Source organism: Chaetodon auriga, chromosome 12, assembly GCF_051107435.1.
Source record: "Chaetodon auriga isolate fChaAug3 chromosome 12, fChaAug3.hap1, whole genome shotgun sequence".
Taxonomy (NCBI): domain Eukaryota; kingdom Metazoa; phylum Chordata; class Actinopteri; order Chaetodontiformes; family Chaetodontidae; genus Chaetodon; species Chaetodon auriga.
In genome coordinates, this window is record NC_135085.1 from 14,092,340 (window position 1) to 14,117,991 (window position 25,652).

The following is a 25,652-nucleotide window of genomic DNA, read 5'->3' on the forward strand; positions in this document are numbered from 1 at the left end:
AACACGAGATGATCCCTCTGAAGTTTGGGTTGACGGAGGCGCCCCCCGGTCTGACATGTCATCATTAGTCCTGCGGGGGTGAAGTGAAGACTTTATTGGTGTGACTCTCTTTGTGCACGTGTACGTACACGGGCACACATAATAAACAGCTGTGTGGATACTGCCTACGTGTATATGTACATATGGGAGACCAGCACTTTTGAAATACAAATTACTGTCCAAAAAGTCCAAATCAAATAAATTTGATCATTGAAGGTGTTCTATAATGAAATTAGGTAAAGCTTTAAAGGGCAATGCCACAGCATTCAACTATAAAATATGAACGTTATCCTTTTAAAAGGCCCTTTAAATACATGGTAGAGCACATGAGATCTCAGTGCTGATCAATAGCTGCATCACAGGTTCAGCTCTGTTAATATGTGTACAACACTTGTTCATGTTTGTTCTGCAATTGCAGGACAGATATTCCAATGATATAACTGTAGACGTACCTGCAGAGGAGGAATTTGATCATTGCAACATTAAATTTAGTCTATTCCACTCAGATGAAGAGAGCAACAAAGACAAGCACCCAACTGCTTGATTCAATAAGACATGCTATTCAAAACAAAGTGCTTTTCCTCTCTGCTCTCTCCATGATGTGCCTTCATCACAGCAATTTCCCAAATTCTTTCTTTTATATCAGAGAGTCTAACCAGGGTAGATTTTTTTCTTTCCTCTGGAGAAGCTGAGGTACATGGCGTACTAGGCAGAGCATCTGTTTCCAAATTAGAATCACCTTAAACTGCCAAGAACATTTGTTTATGTCTGAGTTACTATGCATGTACTGCGCTGACATGGTTGTAGGTGCACCTAATTTTCCTGAGCCCCATTTACGTTTTGAAGTCTCTGCAGCCCAGAGTTTGTTTCTGTTCTGAGCAGTTCGTCTCTGCTGCAGTGCAGGACAGGTAGCTCTGGTTCTCCTTGGGGGATTATGAACTCCTCTGCTGACTGAAAAGTTTTTTTGTTTTTTTTCCCTCTGCAAGAACTCCAGAAAAAAAAAAAACAAAGTTTACAGAGCTGCAACTCAGCTAAACTGGAACAATTCCTTCACCCCTAACTTTCCTCTCAACGTAGCAGACGAAGGTGAATATAATCAGAGAGGTGGGTCATCTTGAGGTGAAGCAAGCAAAAGCTTAACAGAGAGTTCACAAGTTTAAGTCTCATGACAGCTTGTGTCTTTGACCATATCAAAGTCTCCCCAAAGATATTGACCCCTGTGACATATGTGACTGCATAATGAGTGTGACACAGAGAGAAAGGATCATGATGGGTACAACCACAAGACCAGAAATTAGACCCGCCCAATGGAACAAGCAGTAAGGCCCTCAGACAAACTAACAAGTACTACTAATCCAAAGCTAAAGGACAATGGCAGGAGAATTCCTAATTAACACAAATATATACACATATATATATATATATGTTTTTGGTGTGGTGGTGTGAATGAAACTGAACACCAGGGGGAAACCCCCCTGCTGTGGGGGGGCCAGTGCTTCCCACTGAGTCACCATGTATCGACACCAGCAGAATAAAATGAACACGTACGTGTTTGGAGGTTGGTGATGACGGTGCCGCTGGTGAGGGGTCCTTTGGTGGCGTAGAGGGCTACAGAGTAGCTGGTGCTTGGTTTAAGGTTGGACAGCTGATGCTCCTGCTTGTTGCCTTCCACAAGGAAAGTATCAGCTGTCACTGGAAAACAGAAGTAAAACACACACATATTTACTGTTTACTGACATCTACAGCATGTCGTACTTTTTTGTTTGTAATTTTGTCTAAACAGAATGCATTACATTGTATCTCTTAAAAGGATTTCTCCCCTAATGGTGCTTTTGGGCACAACTCTGAAAAAAATGAGCCACATTACAAATGTCTTTTGCTCTAAAATATGACTGAGTACTCCGTAATATACCTGAAATACAAGGCTGAGAGAACATTCTTCAACACTGATCTTATCCAAATGCATATTCCGAGAGTCATTAGAAGGTATTTTCATGAGTAATACATCTGTCTAACCAATTTAAACAGGGAGAATTCGAATAAATTACAATTCAATTATCAATCTGCACATTCAGTCATAAGAAACTGCCTCTGAATGGACTGTGAAAAATTACTGATGAAAAAAAGAATAGCGTAACATGAGCACAAGACTTCAAATTGACTAGAAAAGACATTTAACATCACTGCTGTAGTGTCAAAGACTCACTGATCTTGCTGGGGTAGAGTTTTAATTTACTGTAATAATGATGAAAGCTGCATCATATGTTAACTTATCAGTGAGTGATGCTAGTGAGGATACAGACACACCATATATTTCCCATGTTACACTATTAATCTATTTTATACATCGTTTGACTGACTGACACCACGATGGATTGGATTTTATATGAGTATGTGTGGTTGCCAATAAAAATCTATTCTGTAATGCAGGACAATCCTCAAATAAATATATTAAACATATTTATTGACCTTGATTTAATACACTGACACTCAAGGGAATTTGTCCACAACGTACATTGCACTGCTCTAAACCCTGGCGAGGGCTGGTTTCCAAATATGTGTCCGGAATGAGATGCCGTCTCTGTAACCGAGATGATCTGGCTGCCGTCCAGTCAGTCAGGGTGTAATTTACACATTGACTCCAAGAGCTGAGTAATACAGATTCCTCTGGATAACTCAAGGCATGGCTTAGTCAGTGAGGTCATGTGCAAATGAGAGAAATATGCTTCCCATGACATTTTTTCCAGCCAGTTTATAAAAACCAGGGGAGAAAATAATGGTTGAGATCAAGTGTTAAACATTTGACTGGTGAATTTAAAATATGTGCTATGCAGAGGCTAATGACTGCCGACACTTGGTGATGTTTGTTTGTTTGAAAAATATGATGCCTCTGAAACTTCTCAGACTTTCATATTCCATCACTCTAGCTGTGTATGTCGAGTAGCTTTCTATCCGTGGCTGGTCCACTGACTGTAACTTGGCCGTCATCCACTTGGTTCAGGGAGCAAGTTATAAATTGTCTCTCAGAGGAGCAATATGGTTATCTTTTACCTATCTGGATATGGCTTGTCAGACAGCAAAGCAGTGGGCTGCGGTAGAAACATATGCTGTGAAAAAACTGCAGTGTTTGTGGCTGCACTGTTTCAAGGCTTACTGGTTCAACCAAGCATAATGAACTGCTCTGAAAGCAAGACAAATGGATCCATATTGCCTCGAAGGATCACAATGAAAGCCTGTCACAACTCCGCACGCTGCACCTGAATGGCCTCAAACAAATCTACTCATTATGCTTACACTCCACAGTCGGATCTTGCTTGAGTCAGCACTATGATGTAAAGATTTCAATCATTTCATTATGCAGAGTGGTTAAGAGGTTTTGTCAATAACACAGTGATAAGTAACCATTCACTTGAAGAGTGGCTTTTATAACCAAGGTTACATGAAACATAAACATGACACATACAGATAAAACCACTGATAAAAAGATGATGCCTGATGCTCAGGGTATTGTCAAATTAATTGGCAGCCAATGTAAGGAGGACACTATAGTGGCGGTGGTGTGTGAGGGACAGGGTATAACCTGACTTCTCATGCTTGCAGGAGTCATCTGACATTCCAGAAAAAGAAGCATCGCAGACAAAAGGGCATTGAGGATTTTATTCAAATGGCTTAATTAGTCTAACTCTTGTCCTTTGGCAGTAGCTAATTGATCCATCCATTCGTTGTTTGATAAACAGAAAATTAACGACACCCTGTAGATGACAATTTCAACAGCTCACCTTGGTTGTGTGTGAGAGTCAGCACGTAGTTGTCGACGCTGGAGAGAGGAGGATTCCACCTCAGCAGGGCTCCTTGTGGAGTGATGTTGAGAGCTGTCAACTCAGCCGGCATGTCCATTGCTAGGATTACAACAACAGAAATGTAAGCCCAAAGTATTGACGACAGCAACAACAATAACAGGCTCATTTCAAGAGATCTGTTTCCAGGACAGCGACATCTAGCTAATAACAATAACAATAATAATAATACTTTATTTTCATAAGACTTTTCTTAACGATGTTACAAAGTGCTTTAAAAAATAAAACCAGATAAGGCAGATAAAATGGTGAAAAGGTCAAGGAGATGAATGCAGGGAAATAAAGACATTAAAATGGGAAAAAAAAAAAAAGTAAATAAGATCAAATAAATAGGATTTAAAAACAGCATAAATAAAAATATATCAAACGTTTCCAAAAGCTTTCACAAAAAGAAAAGGTTCAAGGTCAGATTTAAAAGAGTGTATGAGTTCAGAAGGCAGAGAGTTCCATAATGTGGCGGCTCTGATAGCAAAGGCCCGGTCATCCCCTGTCACAAACCGTGACCTGGGAGTAACCAGCATGTCTCCATCCACAGATCTTAATGGTTAAGAGTGCACATACCAGGTCGGCAGTTCAGAGATGTTTTTAGGAGCAACTCCATTTAAGGCCTTTACAAGTAAGCAATACATTTTTAAAATCAATTTGAAATCTAACAGGGAACCAATGTAGGGAGGCAGGCACAGGGGAAATGTGACCAGGCCTCTTTGTTCCAGTAATCAGTCGAGCAGCAGCGTTCTGTATCAAGAGGGGACGGTGGAGGAAGCCCTGGCTGATACCTGAGTAAAGTGCACTGCAGCAAGCTAGCGGAGAACAGTAATTGATAAAAAATGACCAAATTTGATAGATTAACTTGAGCTGGAAGAAACACGACTGAACAGCACTTGATCATCAAAACAGCTTAGCATTAAATGTAACCACTAGATTCCAAGCAGCCTGCGTAATATCATTTGAGAAACCACCAAGATTAGCAGCAAAGGAGCTGATGGAATATGACTCAACATGTTGGCGAAATGAGCACCAATATATTAGCATAAATGTCAGTTTTGTCAAAGACTATCAAAGGTTTAGTTTGTCTTTTGCTCAATTTACAATGATAAAACAGGGAAAAGCAGCAATTCCTAACAATTATCAAAACAGCTGGCAGTTTTTGTGTTGATGGATGAATTGACTGATAGACTAATTGTTTCAGGTGTGCTAATAAAAACTGTGAAGGTTCACCGCATAACAAAGTTCTTAACTTGCCCTTAGCTGCTGGCTGCTCCAGGGTTTCTCATTCAATTAGTTCCCAGCAGAAGGAAAACATTAAAAAAAAAACAAAAAAACAGTTTCGGGAAAACACAATGTGTCCAAACAGCTTTTTCTCTCATTTCCCATGTATTTTGAAAATTACACGAATTTTTTACACAAACTAGGGAGCTGTGCGATAGTTGCTTTCCCATGCAGAGAGCTTGTCATATTGTACGCAGTGAATTGTGGTACAATCACAAAGAGACGTAAACTATCAATTACGCTAAACAATTTTGAATGGAGAGCTGTTAGATGGAAAACCATTATTCAACCCAGAACTGAGTCACAAATTGTAGAAACGCAGACACAGGAGGGCTTTGCATTCATGCTGATGAATAATGCCACTCTTTGCCATTTTGATCACTGTTTCTTCAATTCTAACACACATCAAAGAGAAATTATGCAGTAAAAAAAAGGCTGCAGAAAGTCTCAGATATTCTCCTGAGCCTACTGTTTCCCCACCCTCTTCCTAATTTCATTCTCAGACTGCTGGACATGCCAAAATTGAGTTTGAATTTAATTATACCTTTAACCTCAGTGTTTCAACCCCAATTTCTCCTCAGGCGTGTTATTTTGGCACAGCAGAGAGTGTGGCAGGAGAACACAGAACGCCGCATGTGCTCCAATGCTCTGCCCAGATGAGGTAATTAATATTGCCCTGCCCTCATCAGAATAAAAAAAGAATTGAGCTCATTAGCACACCGAAGTGAGTTTGAGTCTTTCTTATCGCTACGAGAGATGAACAAACCTGATTAAAATCGTTACTTTAATTGCAATAATGTTTAAGTGAATTTAATGGAGGCTTGCCAAGTCAATTAGATTGGCAATGGAGATGGAGTAGAGGTGGCCAAAAAAGAAAAAAATAAACAGGTCATCCTTCCTTCATCGGGCCCAGCGATAATCCAATCAACACTCTCCATCTCCTGATTGCACCGGTGAATCACGGGCTTGAGCCAACTACGTCATGCTCGCACTTGGATCTTTATCTGAAAGTCAAGCTCCAGTGCTTAAGATCATGTTTGGATTCAGGACAAGAGAACAGGTTTGAGGGAAAAAAGGGACAAAGGCTGCTCTGGGACTTTAGTACGGGGCTGTGGTGCAGGCACAACGCATGGCATAATTAATCCTTGAGTGTCAGCTTCATAAAAGCACTGCAGTCACATGCTATATCGCCAAAATCTACCCAGGAGTACAGGAAAGCCGGGACATTCAGATCATGATCATGTGCTTTTTTGGCCACCTCTTGCAGTAAAAACCTGCTTCCACTGAACAGTAACAGACTGCAACACTGAGTCAATAACACAACAGAGTATGTGCAAACACTGGTATGATCCTTCCACAATGTTATAAGAGCTGTAAGACAAGGAAGGAAAATGGATTCATAGCTCTGTAGCGCTTCTAAAGCTAATTACAGTGTTTACCAAGGCTGTCTTTGAGGAGTCAAATGGGCCAAGTGGTACTTCTCTATGGGTCACTGCCCAAGAAGGGCAATAGACAATATTGTGAAAACTGTACACCTGGTGAGCTCTACAAATACTCTAAAAATGATACAAAAATTGATATTAGACTAGAACTTTGTGTGCTTTTTAACTGCTCTAAACAGAAGAGATTTTTGGCTGATCATCAAACCATATGGATCAAAAATAGACCCCTTTGTAGCACCAGGGTTTAACTGTGCCACTGACAAAGACTTGAATCAGTATTTTGTTTGAAGTGAACTTCAAAGAACTTCATCTTTATCTAGAAAACAAGATCATTTACTGTAGCATTTAGAGATGGCTTCATTACTGCAGTACTTAAAATAACATTTATTCAAATGATTACATCAAAAGTGGAATAATATCTGGTAAGTCACGTCTGACAAATGAAGCTCAAGGTATCAGACATCACCTCACTGATCATGTTGAGAGCTCGGAGTCTCATCTTTGGTAGCTGAGCTAACATTAGCTAACGTGAGCTTCACAGACTGACAGAGCGGCTCAGCTTTGATAAGATCCTGATTATAAGATCCTGATAAAAGTGATTAAGATCGATGTGATCATCTTAAAAGTATAACTGAGTGATTCAGTGCAGAGCTGCTGGTGAGTACTGCACTGCGAACTCGCTAAAACATATTAAGCTGGATTTTGATAAGCACAGTCAGCTACCACAACATTGTTTATTGACTGACAGACTCCATATCAAAGAGACGAAAACGTTCTAACTTTTTAGAAATCAAAAAGATACAGAGTGGTTTTCCCTCTCCGGCAAAACATTTTTGGCCGAGTGAACAGGCACCGGTTTGAAATCTATGTTCACTGGGCAACATCCAGCAGTTTATTTTGCACAAAATAAATGTTGATACAGTTTATAAGCCTGGTAACAGCTTTGATTCTGCCCTTGATTTTATGGAAGAAAACTGGGCACAGGAGGGTTGCACCGACGGAATATTTTACGGTTTAAGGGGAACACACTTGCAAACCTGTCTGTACTTAAATAAGTTTTTTTTCAGGTCAATGTGTTTCATTTTATTGTTGTGCTATTAAATGTCTGAATCAGACGTCAGACAAATGTCAGGAAAAATGTTTCAAACTGACTATTTATGATTTGCTGAATACGGTATTTTTAGGGATACCCCAGCTGTGATGGTCGGCCATGAAGGCAATTTGCTTTGTGCTGTCTCTGTGGCCATTATGTAGACCAGACTGCAGCAGACACACAGGGCCACTTTATTCTCCTGTCTATTTCTGCATCCCCTCCCATTACAGTGGAAGCTGCAAAAACAACAGGTTGTGTGCGTGGTTTCAAATTTAACCCTATAATTACAGGAGCAGCGCTGAAGACATTTTACGTGCTGCATCAGGTGCTTTCATGCTGCATGCGAGCTGTGCTGCCATAAAGCTACAGGGATACTTGTCAATGCTAATTTGACATTGTGAATGTGTGAGATTAAAATCAGTTTCTCTGAGTGTGCACTCTGGAGCCACAACTGTTGAGGAACTACTTGTTAACTATCACATAATTGGCAGTTAGTGGCAGATTTGCCCTTTACCTGTTAGAAACCACTTTCTGTGCCGTTCCTTTGTACATGTTACTGAAAAATAATAGAGCACTTGGTTGAAATGATCAGTGATGCCCCTTTTATGGATCATAATGGAAGTGGTCTCTTGTAGCACTCACTGTGAGCAGACATGTCGCATCGAGACTCTCACTCGCGTAGAAGGGCCAAAACAGTGCTCTCCTGAAAACTGCAGGCTGCTGCACGACAAAGACAAGTAAGCCTAACAAACCTTGCTGTGTTTTGACAAGCAGAAAAAGCTTTTCGGAGACAAAAACCATGCACTCTCTTTCTTATTTTCATATCTGTATGTATTATATATCTGTTGACGCTTAAATTATTCTCCTCTCTTACTCTCAGTCTCTATTTTACGTCTATTCTTTTGCCAGCTCCTCTGCCTGTTATGCCCTTTACCCATATGTTCCTTTCTATTTTATACTTCCTCTGTGTTGGCTCCCCTCAAATAATCTTTTTGTAATTCAACTTAAATTGAAATTCTGTGAGGTATTTTAACAAAGCATACATTTAAAATAGAAATGTACCCTCCCTCATCTATCTTCTCTTGAGATAGCTGGTAGGAAAAAAAATAGACAAGTAAGGAGGGACTTTAATGGTCTGTCTCGTTACAGTTTTGGGAAGAGCGATACTTCACTCGGGGCCCTGACACTTTCCCAATGAGCGCCCTCCATTAAACAGGCCTTCACATAGTCCATTTAGTGTCGACCCTCCCGAATTCATCTTAGATTAGCACTACCTGCTGTGTAGGCAAAATTAAATATGGCTCCCTGCTTTTTCATCCCCTCTGACAATAATTGATTAGGGAAGTGAAGAAGTAGCAATTGCGGCGCTATTCAAGTCATTACATACTTGGCCAGGCAATGCTGGATTACTCTTTGAAATCCCCTGTTTATGTATCGTTGTTGAAAGCGGTATTAAAATGTCCCTGGTTGGGCATTGTGCGGTGAGGAAAACGTTATTTACCATTTCTAACAAGCTTGACTTTGGAGTTATGTTCTTTTCAGGCTATTACAGCCCCAGCAGCTCTACTCATTGTAAGTACGCTGGGACTGTTAAAAATGGGGCTGATAGTAAAGAATTGGAGGGGAAGAGCAAGACAGAGATGAGAAGGAGAGCGAAAATGAGAGAAAGAGACTCTTTTAGCTGCTTTTTTTTTCCTCACTGGATTCTTGAACCTGGCCTCTCCTTGTGAATCAGGTCTCATTGGCATGCAAACACACCTTCTGCTCTCCTCGTCTCTCTCCTATCCTGTGCTCTCTTTAGCTCTCTCGCTTTTTCCTCTCTCTCTCTCTCTCTCTCTCACACACACACACACACACACACACGCACATACACACACACACACACACAAACTGCAGATTATGCATACAGCACTGGGGGAGTGTGTTAATCTTAGGTTAGTGGAATTCTTTCACAGTGAAGAACAGTGTCCCATATTTACATATGTGTGTGTGTCTGTGAGTGTGTGTGCGAGTGAGGATTTTGCTCATGATTTAGTGCTAAGTTATGAGTCTGAAAGCACGAACTTGAGAGCTCCCACCTAAAATGATGAACCGGGAAGAAACGGGAGGAGAGAGACACCGAGAGAGGAGATTAAAGAAAGAAGGGATGAGGTAGAGAGGAAATAGAAGGAGGATAGAGGAGAGAAGGATACTGAGAGAGAAGGAATGGGAGGGGCAGGGAGAGGTGTAACAATACAGAAGGATAGAGGTGAAGCAAAGAGAGTGGGGGGAGCAGAAAGATAGAGGAGAGTAAGATGGAGTTGGGAGTAGGTTACCAATTACTGGGTCACAGAGTGGACAGCTTCATATGTTGCACCCGCAAAGATTGAACCTCCTGCAATGTCATCTGTACCCTTTCACTTCTGTGTGTGTGTGTGTGTGTGTGTGTGTGTGCGCGCGTGCAAGTCTGCCACTCTTCTTAGCACACGTCTCCCAGCGTGCAGCTGTTATTGTTGTGGTAACAATTGTTCTGAAATCTAGCGGAGAAAGCCGAGTCTTCGATCATTTCAAATGGTAAACATTTTGTGTCCCTGCCGCCCACGCACAGCGGGACGCTTATCAAAGAGTCGTAGTCAAAGGAGTGTGAGGAACGTGGCTCTAATGCGGTGCGATCTCCTGTTGTACAAGAGTAGAACATTAGAAAAGCGGATCCAAAGTGGATCACAGCATTAAGCCAAGGAACATACTCTCAGCTGCCAACAACAATACAACAGTTCTGTAAAAAATCCTACGTTCACGAGAGTATAATATTTTAATGAGGTGCTGATTCAATTTTATGATCACAAATCATTGAAGACTGTGGTTTGTGATGCTGTTGAATTGTGTTGCTTACTGTTTCTATTATTTCATCCAACACATTATTATGAATGAGGGTAGGCTACATAACAGAAAGAGCTCTCTGTATAATGCAATACACTGCACATACAATGGGTGCATTTGCCTTGAAGTGGACGTGGTTATAATAAGCGATTAAACCAAGAAAACCTAGAGGAGGCAGCTTCCCCGATCCAATGATCACAGCATGTTCTCCTCTAACCTGCTTCAGTCTGTGGCTGACAACGGTCCCAAGAAGAGATCTGAGACAGCATTTTGTTTTCTGTCTCTGCACCATGTCAACGTAGCCTGGGCCAGACCTCTAAAACTGTCCCCCACATCTATGATTTGTTTGGCAAGTCTTTCATTCACGATGAATAGCAACAGCAAACCCAGCATCATAAATGTTAACTGCTCGTAGAAGCGACGACTGAAGCTTCCACATTGACGTCAGTGGATGCACAGTCGCTTGGTACTGATTGGTTAGAGCAACACAAAATAAAATAATCACCCAGCTGATTATCAGGCGAGTGCAGGTGCAGTTTGTTTGGCTCTGCTCTCTTCTCTTCCATTGTACATGCTCCTAATAAAGTTCCCCTATCAGCTCCTACCTGTGAAGACGGAGGTGCTGACCACTTTGCTCTCCTGACTCCCTCTGACAGCGTTGAGGCTGATCTCGTATTCTGTAGCAGGAAACAAGCTGGACAAGGTGTAGTTGGTCACATCGCTGTCAATCACCACGCTGTCCACTCGACCTGCAGGAAGACATCAGACAGAAACCGACATCAGAACTGCTGCCGCCACTCTGATCTTACATTTCTCCATGTACATGGACCACTGCCTGGATAACTGGTGTGCATTTTGCATCACAGGGTAAATATTTAATCAATCCAGAATTTTTAATTAAAACTCCATTAAAATTTCACTGATAAAATGCTACAATTAATTAGGTAAAGTGGGGTATGTAACAAGGTTCCCTGCTAGAAAATATCTTACATCAGAGAGGCCTGCAACAAGAAATGCCATGTTCATTTAACTGTAACATGAAAATGCAGTGTGTTGGCACGTCTGCTAATATCAGAAATACCACGTTATTATAATGCAATAAATAATCTTAGAGTATGTAAAGAACATGCTACCTCTGGCTGACTGGTAAGACAGCTTATAGTATTCAAATGGAGCCAGCGGTCTGATCCAAGAGATAGTCACTGCGTCTTCAGTCACATCTGATACTGTCATCTCTTTTGGTGGGTCCATGCCTAGAAGGGAGATGATGGGTGGGGATCAAAGATGGTCCACAATGGAAAATATGGGAGACTTCAAACGACGTCAACAAGGACAGTCTTGCTTTCCAGAGTTTATTCTGATCCCAGCAGTGCAATAGGAGCACACTGTGATGTGTATTATGGAGCAAGTTCGTCAATCTAAATAAGAATCTAAAAAAATGAGTGTCCTTGAAAACCCAAGTGGTTCTGCAATCCTCGCTTTGTCCATTTTTAATCTCCTCTTCATTACATTAACATAAACAGAACTGTCCTTGCTCTCTGGAAGAACAAGCATTTTTAATGCAAATTTGTAAAATAAATAAACCACCGAAAGATATTCCAGGAGAAATCTAGCTCCATCCAGCTGAAAGACACAATGGCTGACATTAGTATTGAGACTGAGTAGAGCCTACTCAGAGGAGATCCCCCCCCCGTTTGACAATTTGTTTTGTGTCTCCTAAGACTATCGAGCTGTGGAAAAGGTTATGGCAAAAACAATGTGAGCACACAATTAAACTGATGACATGTCCTTAGCTGCTAGAGAAAGGAAAAAAAGGCTGAAGAAAGTTAGAGAGGGGGAAAGAAAAAGACAAAAAAGAGGAGGAGGAGATTAAGAGATCACTTCCATCTCTTGGTGAGGACAGGGGGCGAAATGGGCAGCGCTTGTAAACCAACTGCTCCCCTCCCGATTTCTTGCTTTGAAAAGAATAATGGCTACTAGTCATGAACAGAGGGGGGCAATTTATAACTCCTGGCCTTGAACTCATTTAAATTCCACTTGTATGACACACAGTAGCAGCATTTATATAAATTGTGACTATTCATGCATGCATATCCTACTAATTATATTTACTTTGGCAAAGGTGGCACGAGAAAATAATGGCTGAAAATTTGTATTTCCTCATGAAGTTCTTTGAGGGCCTGAACGGGAACAGTTGCAGAACGTTCATCACACATATCTACTGCTATTGACTTTATCCCTCTGGAAGATCACAATTCAATGGGCACTGTGTAAGCTAATAAATGAAAGTGGCCCTCAGGCTGAGCCACATTAAAGCTTGAACTGAGTATTAGTCGGACAAACCAAATCACCTTCTGTAATTGTGGTTACACAATTAACACACAGCCACAAATGAATCAACCAGTCAAGTTTATATTTTTGTCACATGTAGTCAGAAAAGGTGAAAATCACAGTGAAATGTAATTCCATTCAATGGAAAGGCAATAAATATATGTGTGTCATTTTGTTTGCTTTGTGTTTTTTTTTTTTTGGCGGGGGGGGGGCAGCCTTATGTAGTGAAGTCACTGAATGAAGCAAATGTTACTGTAACACCACATCTAACACAAGGAAAGCCAGAGAGTGCAGCCTCTCATCTGCGCTCATATTCAAACATGCAAGATCAAAGCGGGGCACTAAAAATTACCACAGTCTAAAGACAGCTGCACGAAACACTGTACGTCTGTCTCAGAATCCCCGTCCAATTTCACCCTGGAAATCTGCTTATCTGTGTGTGGGTGAATGTAAAGACAGAGAGAGAGAGAGAGAGAGAGAGAGAGAGAGAGAGAGAGAGAGAGAGAGAGAGAGAGAGAGAGAGAGAGAGAGAGAGGCTGCCAAGGTATTATATAAAACTGGCACAGTAATCAGATGACAGCATGCAGGTGTCTCTGGCACTGATGCAAAGTTAATATCTCTATTATTCAATGCTGACTTTCATCTTTTCTCCATTTGTCTTCATTCCTCTCATATTCCCTCTTCTGATGATTTTCCTTTTGTCCCATTTCTAGAAAAAAAATAAACAGAGATCCTCTTTTTCTGTCTCACCCATTGTCTCTTTGTCAGGCAGGTTATTAGACTTACCCTCTCCTCATTCACTCCCTCCCCGGATGTGAATAGCACACTCGTAATCAAAAGACATGTGTCTGAGAGCTCCTTTTCACAGTAAGCCAATTACTGAAAAATTACACAGTAATACTGTGTAACATATTAACAAAGAAGGAAAAGGTGTGAAGGATCATTGCGGCACGGCTCGAAGAAAAACATTTTGAATCAAAAGAAACGGAGGGAAATGATAAATGGTGGAGAAGCGAGAGGTGTTAAAGGCAGGGAAGCCTAAAAGGAAAAGAGTCACTTCAAAAGGACGCAGAAAACAGAGTACGAAGCACAGCGCAGACTGCTCCTCTCACGCAAAACGTTACAGTAACAGTTTGAGTGCATCTGTCCTCCCCCTTTCTCTCTTTTCTCCTCTCTGTCCTTGTCTTTATTAGAGAAGCATTTGTCAGAGTTTCTCAGATATCCCCAGTAAATATGAATAACTATGAAATAACACCGGATCATCGCACACACTGGCCACTGACTCACATTTCATCTGTGTGACAAACCTCAGCCACCTAACACCACAGAAGAAGAATAAAACCAGCTCATGTTTTTGATGCCCTGGCAAAAGTCTGGCCAAAAAAAGAAAGAAAGAATACACATTTTTAAATACACGTTCTGGTGGTTCTTTATGCAAATTAAATGACTACGATACTTTTCCTATTTTTTTCCTAAATGGAATTAAGGGACTTTGTGGGACCACCTGTTTGAATAAACCATAAAAAGAGCAGTGAAGCCCTTTGATTCATGTGTGATCAACATGATTATAGCTGAAACATTTAGTCAATTAACTGGTTAGTCGATCGACTGAAAAAGAGCTAGCAATCCTTTCCATAAACGCTTATTGACATTCTCTTAAAGGTAAAAAGTCTACCCAGTTGCAGTTCCTAATTATGAGGATTTGCTCTTTTTTGTCTTAATGTGGTACTAAATTTAACATTTGGTAAAACAAACCAAGCAATTTAAACATGTCACCTTGTGCATCAGGAAGCTGTGATGAACATTTTTCGACCAACCAGCAGATTAAACGACAATGTAAATCACCGCTAGTAAAGAAAAATCCCTGCATAGTGCTCATGCATAGACAAACAATAATATGCATCATGTTTATGTATCCTCTTCTGTGCCGTCCCTGAGATGTCGAGCAGCTCACCTGTCGTGAGTGATGCTGTAATGGGATCGGAGGTAACATCCCCCTGTATTGTGATTAGACTGATGGTGTACGGAGTGGACGGCAGCAGCCCCTGGACCAGAGACCTCGTCTTGGAGCCGTCCAGCGTCACCTTAGAGGTGTCCGTCCCGTCGGCAGAGCTGTAGCTCAGGATGAAGAGGTCAGCAGGTGGTGCTGGGGCGCTCCAGGCCACCGACACCGAGTCTGACGTCACCTCTGACAAGTAGAGGTGGGTTACGGGCCTGATTCCTGGAGGAACGGGGGTGTAAAGGTCACTGGAGAGGTTTCAAGGACTGGTAAAACGCCTGCCACGAGCAGGAAACAGCAATGGCAAAAAAAAAGAAAACCCAGCTGCCATTGTTATGGAGATGACAGACAAGCAATTCAGTGATGGATGGAAGCAGTCCTCGATGGTGTAACAGATCGTTTATAATACAGCTGAGAGAATTAGCCTTGGGTGTAATCTTAATGGGGAAGGTGAGAGTCAGAGCAGACCACAATCATGTGAAAGTAATGATTTAATTGGTCATAAAAAAGACAAACTAATGAGATTATCCGCCATAAAGATGAAGATGTGATGGGACTGTTCACAATAAGAAAACGGAGAAATGATGATGATGGCAGATGCTGCTGTCAAAATGTATGATCTGGACGGGAGGTGATGTAATGAATATGAACCGGTGTAGCAGCTGACGCAGCAACAAATGCAAGACGATTTGAATTCAATTAGCCATGTGGATGTAAAAACAGAGGCAGGGACACTGATGTCTCCTTTTCTGATCTATCCAGATTCAAGGCATCCTGTGGTGTATTCATTGTAATCAATCACCACTTGAAACCTGCATTGTTTACACTGCCCTGCATTTATGATCTTCTCCTCTTTTATTGGTGCACGGCTACCTTTTATTTTCCTTCACCAACTGTCAATATGCATCATGACTCCATGATGATGGGCTTATCTCGATTTGGGCTTGAGGCCTTCAGATCTAGAAGAGAGAGCTGCATTACAACCCAGGGACACAGAGTTTAAAGAGGCATTCATTAGGCAAGAGCATTCAATTGAAAATATGCTATTGGTTGTGTTATGGAAAATATAGGGCCCATTATTTTTGAGGCTCGCCTTATAGGGGTTGAAAGTAAGAATATCTAGTGTCTCCCAAAAGTGTAATCACTACATAATGTTAATGGATGGGATGTGACAAAGAAGCCCTAAACTGTTTACAAGTATATATAGATAATAAAAATAAAAAAAGTACATTTCCGCTTATGGAAGGACTTTTTTCACTCTTGCTGCTGTTAGCATTATATATCTTAAAAAACCTTGGAAAAGTGAATAAATGAATGACTGAATAAATGAATAAATAATGAGAGGTTTGCAGATTACCACTTACAGGAGGTGGTAGAGTTCATATTCAGTGATAAAGAGACAAGCTGAAGGACAGACAGCGGTGCTCTGAAAGCAGTCGGGGATTTGTATTGGAGTGCAGTTCAAGATCAAACTTTGGATTAGCCACTAGACTTTTTTTTTTTCTCCTTACGATGACTTCACCTGATCGCAGGCAGGCAGATGTTGCCAATATGGCCAAGTGAACAGCGCATGAGAAGATGACAGGTAATTAATTATATTTTCCTCTGATTCCTCTTCATCTGTCATCTCACCCTTCTCTCGTGTCTCCTTCCCAGATGGTTAGAGCGGTGCTACTGAAGGAGCCACACACAACAAAAGATGATGAATGTGATGACGATCGCGATGGTACCGCTGATGGTTGTGATGGTGAAAACAGACACGACGGTCACAGATGATGATGATGATGATGATGATGAGAGCGGTGAAGAAAAGACTGACAAATGGGACAGCAGGTAAGCACATGCCCATCATCGTGACAACTGAAAACCACATCAAGCTTTGTGTAAAAGTCACAAAGAACCGGCAGTGCTGCGTCGACTGACAGGAAATACGACAGATTGACAAAAGTCTGGAGAAAAGAAAACTCTGCTGTGATTGAAATGATGAAAAAAAAAAAAAAGAGGAAGAGGAGCGCAAGCAGACAGTGCCGAGTGTGACAGCCAGGCTCAGACAATGTGGCGTTGAAAAGGAAACGACAGAAAGGAAAAAACAGAAACACAAAAGCATTTAGATGCAAAACAGAGGAGCAATTAGGGAACATTTGTAACAAGCTCATTAGCTGACTTGAATAATTTACCTGCACTAATTGCTTCTTCAAAGTCTTTTAGGGTCCTCCATTTTCTTTGAGTGTGACTCACCTTACCTGCTGCCACACTTTAGTTCATTAAATTCAGCATTCAACTTCATTACACACCACTGTTGTTAAAACTATTCTCTCTCTTTCTGCAGTAATAGGCTGATCTTTTATGTTTTCATCTGAGCAGAGAAAACACTTGAGAAGGAATTTATCTTAGCTCCGTCTGATAATTGAATGAATTAAATGGATGCCGTGCCACAACCTTGATACTCTCGAAAAGTTTATATCGAGCTGTTGCAAAGAAAAAGACAAAGGAGGACGATTGGTATTTGGCTAAGAACAGCGCAGCACAAAAGTAACACTGTTGACCTGTGTGAGTGTCTACCTGTGAAGGCGTCTATGGTCGCTGCAGTGCTCTGCTGTCTTCCTCTTCTTGCTGCTACAGTGATGGTGTACTCAGTCCCAGGCTCAAGGTCAGTCAGAGTGGTGGTGGTTACATCTTTAGGCACCGTCAGCTGGAACAGGGAGTCACACAATATGCAGAAATTCAACAGAATTACAACAAAAGGTCAGAATCTTGTTATCCTTATAAGTGTTGGTGTATTTTTGTACAGTATACAAATGGATGGAAATGTACTGAATATGCGTTACGTTGCATCTACTATCAATTCCATGCTCGTCTGTCAGATTCTTTACCTCGGTAGTGATGCCAGAAGATGATGTGTAGGTGACCTTGTAATGGTCAATGGGGCCCTGAACCACGCCCCACACCAGAGTGATGGTGTTGTCTGTAGAGGCCGTCACAGTTAGATCCATGGGCACATCCAGACCTAACAGAAGGGAAGCAAGATTTCAGTAAAGCACAGAGCCTCTTAAATATCTCCGGAAAAACATTTAAAAAAGACCAACCAGCTTTAAAGCAGGCTACTGCACGAGCATACTGACACCGTTATGCAGGAGAATGCACTTGAGTGGGTGTACGCCAACGGGGTGAGTTACTAATGACAATTTAAGATATTAAATGACATTTCAGGGATGTTTCTTCTCATCCACGATAAATCCAATCACTGATTCAAGTGCAGATGCTGCACAGCACATTTCTTTTTCATATCACCTGTCAGTCAAGATACTTTAAAGTGTGTGAAAATAATTTATTCTTCAGCTGATCACAGTTAAGTTCTTTTCCATCCAAGTTTCTTCATGTGCATGTTTTCAAATCGTAAATTAAAAAACCTGAGTGGAAACAACAGATGTTTGGATAACAGCTGATTATTAAAAAGGTATTTTTGCACTTCAGATTATGATTATTTATGATTGTGGATAGCGCAAAAGCTTCACATTTTCCTGCGTCAACATTGTACAACATTTTAAACACAAAAGTAACTGTGTTCTTATCTGCTGTATGTTCTCCTCTTTGGTGCAGCACTGACATCAAAAGCAGGACCATTACTGATTAAAATTCATCAGTTAGCTTCCAGGAAGTTCATTTCCAAAAGGATATCTATATTAACATAATGATCCCACATTCTGTATTTTTTTTTTTCTATTTGCTGTGTTCTTATGTTTGTACTTTTGTTTCCTGCAGCAATAATCCAACTTGCCCACTGGATCATCAATGTTTAATTCTCATCTAATCCACTACTTCACTATTTGCCTGAACGCTCAATGTTTTTAGAGCTCCTTGTCAAATTTAGTTTTTTGGGTTTTTTTTGAGGGGGACAGATGAACTTAAAGCCAATGTTAATGGAAATTATGCTTTCAGCTTTCAGCAACTTACACTCCGTAACATGAGCAGTGCCGTGTGCCGGGCAGACAGGAGGTCTTGTCATATTATTTAAAGCTATTTGAAAAAGATGGGATACTGTAGCTGTAGTGCATTTTCAAAGAGAGTGCACAAAATAGTGGGTTAGAAAGAGCTTGTTCTTAACAAAAATGGAGGCATAATTTTGCAAAGTGCAAAATACCTTCAGCCATTAAAATAATTGCAACTGGAGGAAAGATGTGCTCTGCAGTCAACGTGATGGGAAAGATTAGCGAAGCACCCCCACGCACTAACATTTCAAACAGAATGTTAAACGGGTTCTTTTTTTCTTCATTCATCCAAAAAACTCAAAACACAATAAAAATTCATATAGCCGATCGAGTGCTGAGGTACAGAGAGGGCCATTAGCAAAATGGTATGCATTAATACAACTTTAAAATGCTGTAATTGGAACTTTGACCCAAGCTGATACTATGAAACAGGCACACGCCTCCCTTAAAAAAAAAAAAGAGTTTAATTTCTTTCAAATGGCTAAGAACAGCAGCACCAATCAACAGCATGAACTGGGAATTACATGATGATAACAAATGGGCCAACTGTCCTGCTGTAAAACGTAGATGTCCAGTACAACGCTGCTGTGATTCACTTACACCTCTTTCACACAAACATTAGTGTGTATATGCAGGTTTTTTTTTTTTAATATGGGTAAACCTGCTAAAAACAAGCAATCAGCTCCTTTCCCACTGCCAGTAGAAGAGTTTATCTTTCTGGTTTTTTTTTGTCTGCTGTGTCACCATTGACGTCACAAAGCGTCGGTAAACAGGGAAAGCAGCATGGAGGCCAGTAACAATGTTAATGGTGGTTAGTTTTTTATATCTTGTTGGAAATTATATTGATGAGATGGAAATGAGGCCAAAGAGCATTGCGCCAGAAAAAAATCAACACGCCCACCCAAGTGTCATGCTTCCACTACTGCCAATAGAAGATGGAGCCAATAAATACCTGTGACCACTGAGTCATTTGACCCAGGAATGAATGCCGATTGTACCCTTTCCCACTGAAAACAAAAGCCAGATGCTGTTTTTTTTTTAACCCCCCAGTGTGAAAGAGGTCACATGTATGAATTGGATCACCAATTTTTTTTTACAGTGGAGTATAAACAGTAATTGGACACTCACCCGTCCTGGCGTTCATTGTTGCCGGTGTGCTCTGGTTGCTACCTTTCATGGCAGAAATGCCAATGCCGTACTCTGTGCCCGGAAGCAGGTCTGAGGAAGAGACAGAGAGAGAACTGGTTGCTACTTTAACCCACCATGAAGCATGAGGAAACATCACACAGACTTGTTTCACACTCTCCTTCTCATGCAAGCACATGTCAGTTAGATGCACTTTTTTATAACAGCCCAATTAGCTGTACATAAGTGATGAGGTCAAGGCAAATTCACATGTACATCAGTATGATTTTGGAAGAAAATCGCTTTTTTTTGCCAACCGCATAATTAATCACTTTCAAACACATTCAGTACAACCACAGTGAGTTTCTCGAGCTAGAGAAATAAAGAGATGAGCAATGAAAATGAGAGAGACAGTGAGAGTGGGGGAGAGAGAAAATGAGAGTGACAGAGGAGGAATGAGAGTGGAGGAAGCATCGATTACAATGGCCCAACAGAATAACACAAGGACCTTTTGCTTTATTCTTATGCCAGCCATGGCCTTTCCAGCACTATGGCCTTTCAGGAAAAAAAACATCCCAGCTGACTCCTCCTTTCTGACAGCCTTTCAATATACCTGCAGGACCACAAGCATTTCTACAGATACAATCAGTGGCCCATCAACTAAGTGTTAACTCTGGAGATAATCCTGCCATGTAAAACACACAGGCACACCCCTGCTTCTGCGGTACACATCAGATGCATTGTGATAATACTGAAGGCACAAGGAAAAACATCATTCTGAGCAAAAGAATAAAATGAAAGGAAAACAAGTCATCGCCTCTCCTCACCTGTGAGAGTGGTCTTAGTGGTTGCTCCCTCATTGCGTGGTACAATGACTTTATCATACTGGTCTCCTGCTAAAGTGCTGTACACCACCTGGTAGCCCTCCACCTACATTTGAAAATATATATTTAAGCACTTACAGCCCCAAACTCAAGGTGACATTTGACAGGATTTTGAAGAAAAATGACGGCAATACAAGGCTATCATGAACAGCCTAAAGAGCTTTAAATGCTACTCTGCATTGCTGATGGTTCAGAGAATAAATGGTTTATTTTGAATTAGCCCAGTATGATACTTGGCTCTCTGTCAAACACTCTGCAGAAATATGAGGATGAATGAATTTGTATTGCAGAAAGGCATTAACACAGGACGGATTCATAAGTCTGGTTGAGTAGTTAGTGAGGCCTGGGAATATCACTGTGACTACTGGGTGAAACAACATGATTTATTATATTTTCATTCTGAGTAAAACATTCAGTGACCACTTGCACCCAGTAAATGTGCTTGCCACTTTCCCATTACTGGCATTTCCTGAGCTCACAAAATGTAGACCCATCTGTGTGTGATGATAAAGTGCTAAATACAAAAAAATCGGAGGAATAAAAGTCTGCGTTAGGGCGAGGATGCAGAGCAGGTCAAGGGAGAGTGGATAAGGTCAAGGGATTAAGGAAAAATTGGTTGTTATTTTTACAAAAAAAGGGCATAATTAACATATGCTCAGTGATATAATGGACACCTAAGGTTGTGCTGAGATTCTGTAGAAGCTATGAAGTATTTGAGGATAACCCACTTTACAAAAAATATACAAATATATAAAAGATAAAGGGCAGAGACGGGAAGTTTTCAAAAAAGGAGAATCTTCTATCAGGGGGTTTAGCATGAATAGCTTCCAGTGGTGGAAGGAGTATTCTTCTGTATATTAGACTATAAAAAAGTACATATAAGTAAAAGAACAGAGATATATTCAGCCAAATGTGCGGATAGCATGAAAAATAAGAAAACTTATTTTGAGCCCTTCCAGTGTATTTTATCTCTATAATCCAATATATATTATTATATATTATTATTATTACTGATTCATTAACATGTGAGCAGCATTTTGATGCTGCAGCTTGCTAATCCTGAGCTCATTTTAGCTAGTTAATATTCTGCTGACTAGTTTGATCTATTACATTGCATAATAAGGAAATTATGTTGAAGTATGATTCTGGTGAATAATTTCCAATGAGACGCATGCTGTCTTCACTTAGAGACTATTATTTACAGAGAACTGATAGAGAGCTTCATCACGTGGTGCAACGACAATCACCTGAAGCTCAATATCAGCAGAACCAACATCCAAGATTAGTGTCAGCAACTCAGTATCTGACCAAATGTTAAATATGGTCACAGTCTCCTCCTCTGTTCCTGAGTTATGAGACATTTATGAGAAATTAGCACGTGAATTCTCAAGTTATCATTTTTGTAACTTATTAAGGCAGCATGCTGAACTAGAGTTCAGGTAGTTTTACAAACAGTGAATCACAAAAGGACGTTGCATTGTCCGAAGATGCATACAGCTGATCACTCAAAATGGCTGATAAATCATGAAAATTAAATGCTAACACGCATAGTTACCTCAGCCTCACTGTTATCCCACTCAAGCTCCAGGGTGGTGGAGGTCTTAGACACGAGCCGTAGGTTCTTGGGGGCATCGATCTCTGAGAAGAACGATAAAGCTGACAATGTTGGGGACACTGAGACCAATTCTCAGGGATTGTGAACAAGCAAACACCAGCGTTTTAAACATCATCTGTTAACATCAGCCGTTAATTACTAAAGCCGATATAGTTTAATTGATATAATCAACATCAGTTGCTACACATGTCCTTTTGGAACAATTTCTATGCTGTTGGTAATAGTCTGCAGAATTCCCTTCATTTGAATAACCTTGAATTAGACATTCTGACAACAGAACATTTGCATGACATTTTACTTCTGATGCAGCTGAAAGAAATGTCAATTTGAAGTTCACTTGTTTGTACTCAAAACAAATTAAGACAACATTTCCACAAATAAAGTACTTGTGCACAAACAAGAGACAAAATTACCATGAACAGATGTCCACTACCATCTTCAATATAGATAAACACTATGGCATGCATTAGGCCATATGTCATCAAGTGTTCTATCCTCAGAGGCAGGCACAGAATCACACACACCACTATCAGCACATCTGCCTGCTGTCAGACCTCACCGGTAGTAAACTCAGTGGAAATAGATCCGCTCTCATTTCCTTTCCTCACTCCGCTCACTGACACCTCGTACCGTGAGCCAGGACGCAGAACCTGTGGAGCAAAAAAAAAAAAACATGGACAGTTAAGTCTGTTTAATCTCTTTGCATGGACGTTTTCGTTTGTTTTTGCTTTATCTCCAGACACAGAAGGCAGGCAGAATCTGAGATTAGATAATTTAACAATTTAAGCATGACAAGCAACAAGCGTGCGCGCACACACACGCACGCACACACGCACACACACACACACACACACACACACACACACACACACACACACTAGGAACACCATACTTGTGAGTTCAATGTAATAAACCAAAAGACGGTCAACCCAAACATAAATGCTTCAAGTTGTGAATCTGGTTTTACTGTCCCCAGATGGAAGGTGAGTCCACATAATGTGTCAGCACGATCAGATCTGTGACCCCACAACATGATGAATTGCGCACACACACACACACACACACACACACACACACACACCCCGCCACTCACCTGCAGGGAGTACTGGCTGAGTGTGGGCTGGAGGCGGAAGGTTGTCCGTGGACCTTCTCCTCCCACCAGGCCGTAACGCAACACAATCTGATCAATCTTTGCTTTTGGTGGTGTCCACTCCACAAATGCCACGGTGTCTGACACATCCCGCACAATCAGCTGTGTGGGGCCATCAATCACTGTAAAACAAAGAAAGGAAGACGCAGAATTATTGTTAGAAATGTTCTGTTCTGTTCTGTTACAAACAAAGCAGACCCAATCAGAGTGGTTAATTGTCAACCTATCGCAGCTCTCTTTTGGCTCTTGACCCCTTAGAATAAAGCAGTGTCTTCTTGTGACGCCTCCTCCCAGGTGTCAGCAGTCTACAAGTTACGACTTGTGACCTCTAATCTTCTGTGATATCTCATTTGAATACATTTTTGAGGCCCGAAGAGGTAAAACCATCTGACATTTCACAACAAATTATGAAAGATAAGAATTCTATTTTGTGCAGCACAACCATCCCGCTAAAAATCTTGTCAACCCAGATTAATGCTCTACAAAACTCTTCTAAAATAAACAGACTAAATGTTGTGTGTCACCACAAGCAGCTGTATAAGAACTTGACCTAAATAAAATACAGTCTTGGCCAAACTATGATTAAAATTAACAAAATCAAAGAATAAATAAACAAGGTTCCTAATCTGACCAGACATTTGTTGCCAACTTTTGCCTTGGACACATTTCAGTCAGTATTAAATGGAAAACTCAAAAAGACAGGATGAAAGTTCATATTAATACTTTAAGCTTTTGCAGTGGTAGATCTGAATTTGCTATCAGAAAAAGCTGGTCTGACAGCCAAGCATGTAAAACTTATCGGACCTGACACGCTGAGACAACAGGCTTTATCTGTGTAAGGTGTAAAACATAAGCCATGATTAAAGTCTTCCCATGCTGATTGCCGGAAAACAACAATTACTGACAGTGAAGAACTGAAAACACATCATGCATGATGAGGAAATGTTTGACACAAGAGGTCTGCGAGTCAGCACAGCGAGTCTCGGTCCCTGCCTTTGCCTGCCACCTGGCAATGCACCCAACCCCAATGTTATCCCTGCGGGAGGTGGGCTCATGTTGGGCCTGATGGGCCAATGCCGAGCCACCAGACCATTGCCGCTGCGCTCCCCTCTCAGATCTGGCTCAAGGAGGGGACACAAGTTCCCCTGCTGAGGTGCTGCAGCTCCTTCTTGACTAATTAATGTCAGGTCTGTGAAGCGCCCCTTGTCTTGGACAAATTTACCTTGGGAGTTTCTCCCATGTCACCAACTCCTCCATCACAATAAGGTGGAGGAGTGCTTGATCTAAACCAGAGTGGTGGCTTGCTGTTTAAACCTCTGTGCCAGTCATGGATTGGCCATAAAAAACCCCACTGTTAGAACAGAAGGTAATTGATCGGTGTCCTTGGAACCATAACACTTTCGGCCAAAGACTGAAGATGAAATTTGTTGTCGTATCATCAGATCTGTGACCGTATGTCACTCGGATGAATAGAGAAGCAGAGCTGTCAAGCGATCACTTCCTGCTGGCGAGCTGGATCAGACAGTGGGAGAGACTGCCAGACAGACCTGGTCAACTCAAACGTGCAGTGAGGGTGATTAGGGAGCTGAGGCACATGTCCATCTTTAACTACCACCTCTGCAAAAATTTCTCATGCATCCAAGGAGAGGTTAGGGACATGGGACTTGGGAACGCCTCAGGATCATGCAGGAGGTGTTGAAAAATACTGCTGAGGAGAGAGACGTCTGGACTGCTTTGCTCAGCCTCCTGCCACTGGGACCGGGCCCCAGATAAGTTGCAGAAAATGGATGGATGGATGGATGGATGACACAAGAGGGATTGACTACACATTTACTCTGCACATTCTCATCAGTGCCAATCTAATGATTTTTTTTTTTTTTTATTATCAAAAACAACCTGGGGAAGGCTCTGAGCCAAAATGGGGTTTTCTGTTGTGATGTGAGCCAAATTAATGTGAAATGTGACCATTTCATCCTCCTTCATTTCGAAACTTTAGATGT

At 41.2% G+C, this 25,652-nt stretch overlaps 1 protein-coding gene across 4 annotated transcripts in view; it reads right to left on the reverse strand.

Moving 5' to 3' along the window:
- The window catches only part of tnr (tenascin R (restrictin, janusin)), a 157,396-nt gene that overhangs the window by 20,547 nt on the left and 111,197 nt on the right, over window positions 1-25,652 (reverse strand). The window contains exons 13-24 of one of the 4 annotated variants that reach the window (XM_076744810.1): window positions 23,596-23,774; window positions 23,062-23,152; window positions 22,443-22,525; window positions 20,831-20,933; window positions 20,007-20,096; window positions 17,763-17,896; window positions 17,452-17,581; window positions 14,845-15,111; window positions 11,693-11,812; window positions 11,165-11,308; window positions 3,819-3,938; window positions 1,588-1,731 (exon numbers count right to left, since the gene is read on the reverse strand). In XM_076744810.1, the coding sequence (XP_076600925.1) occupies window positions 1,588-1,731; window positions 3,819-3,938; window positions 11,165-11,308; window positions 11,693-11,812; window positions 14,845-15,111; window positions 17,452-17,581; window positions 17,763-17,896; window positions 20,007-20,096; window positions 20,831-20,933; window positions 22,443-22,525; window positions 23,062-23,152; window positions 23,596-23,774 (1,605 nt within the window). Of the gene's footprint in view, window positions 1-1,587; window positions 1,732-3,818; window positions 3,939-11,164; window positions 11,309-11,692; window positions 11,813-14,844; window positions 15,112-17,451; window positions 17,582-17,762; window positions 17,897-20,006; window positions 20,097-20,830; window positions 20,934-22,442; window positions 22,544-23,061; window positions 23,153-23,595; window positions 23,775-25,652 lie in introns of all 4 variants that reach the window. The other 3 variants (XM_076744809.1, XM_076744812.1, XM_076744811.1) reach the window with 3 other exon arrangements.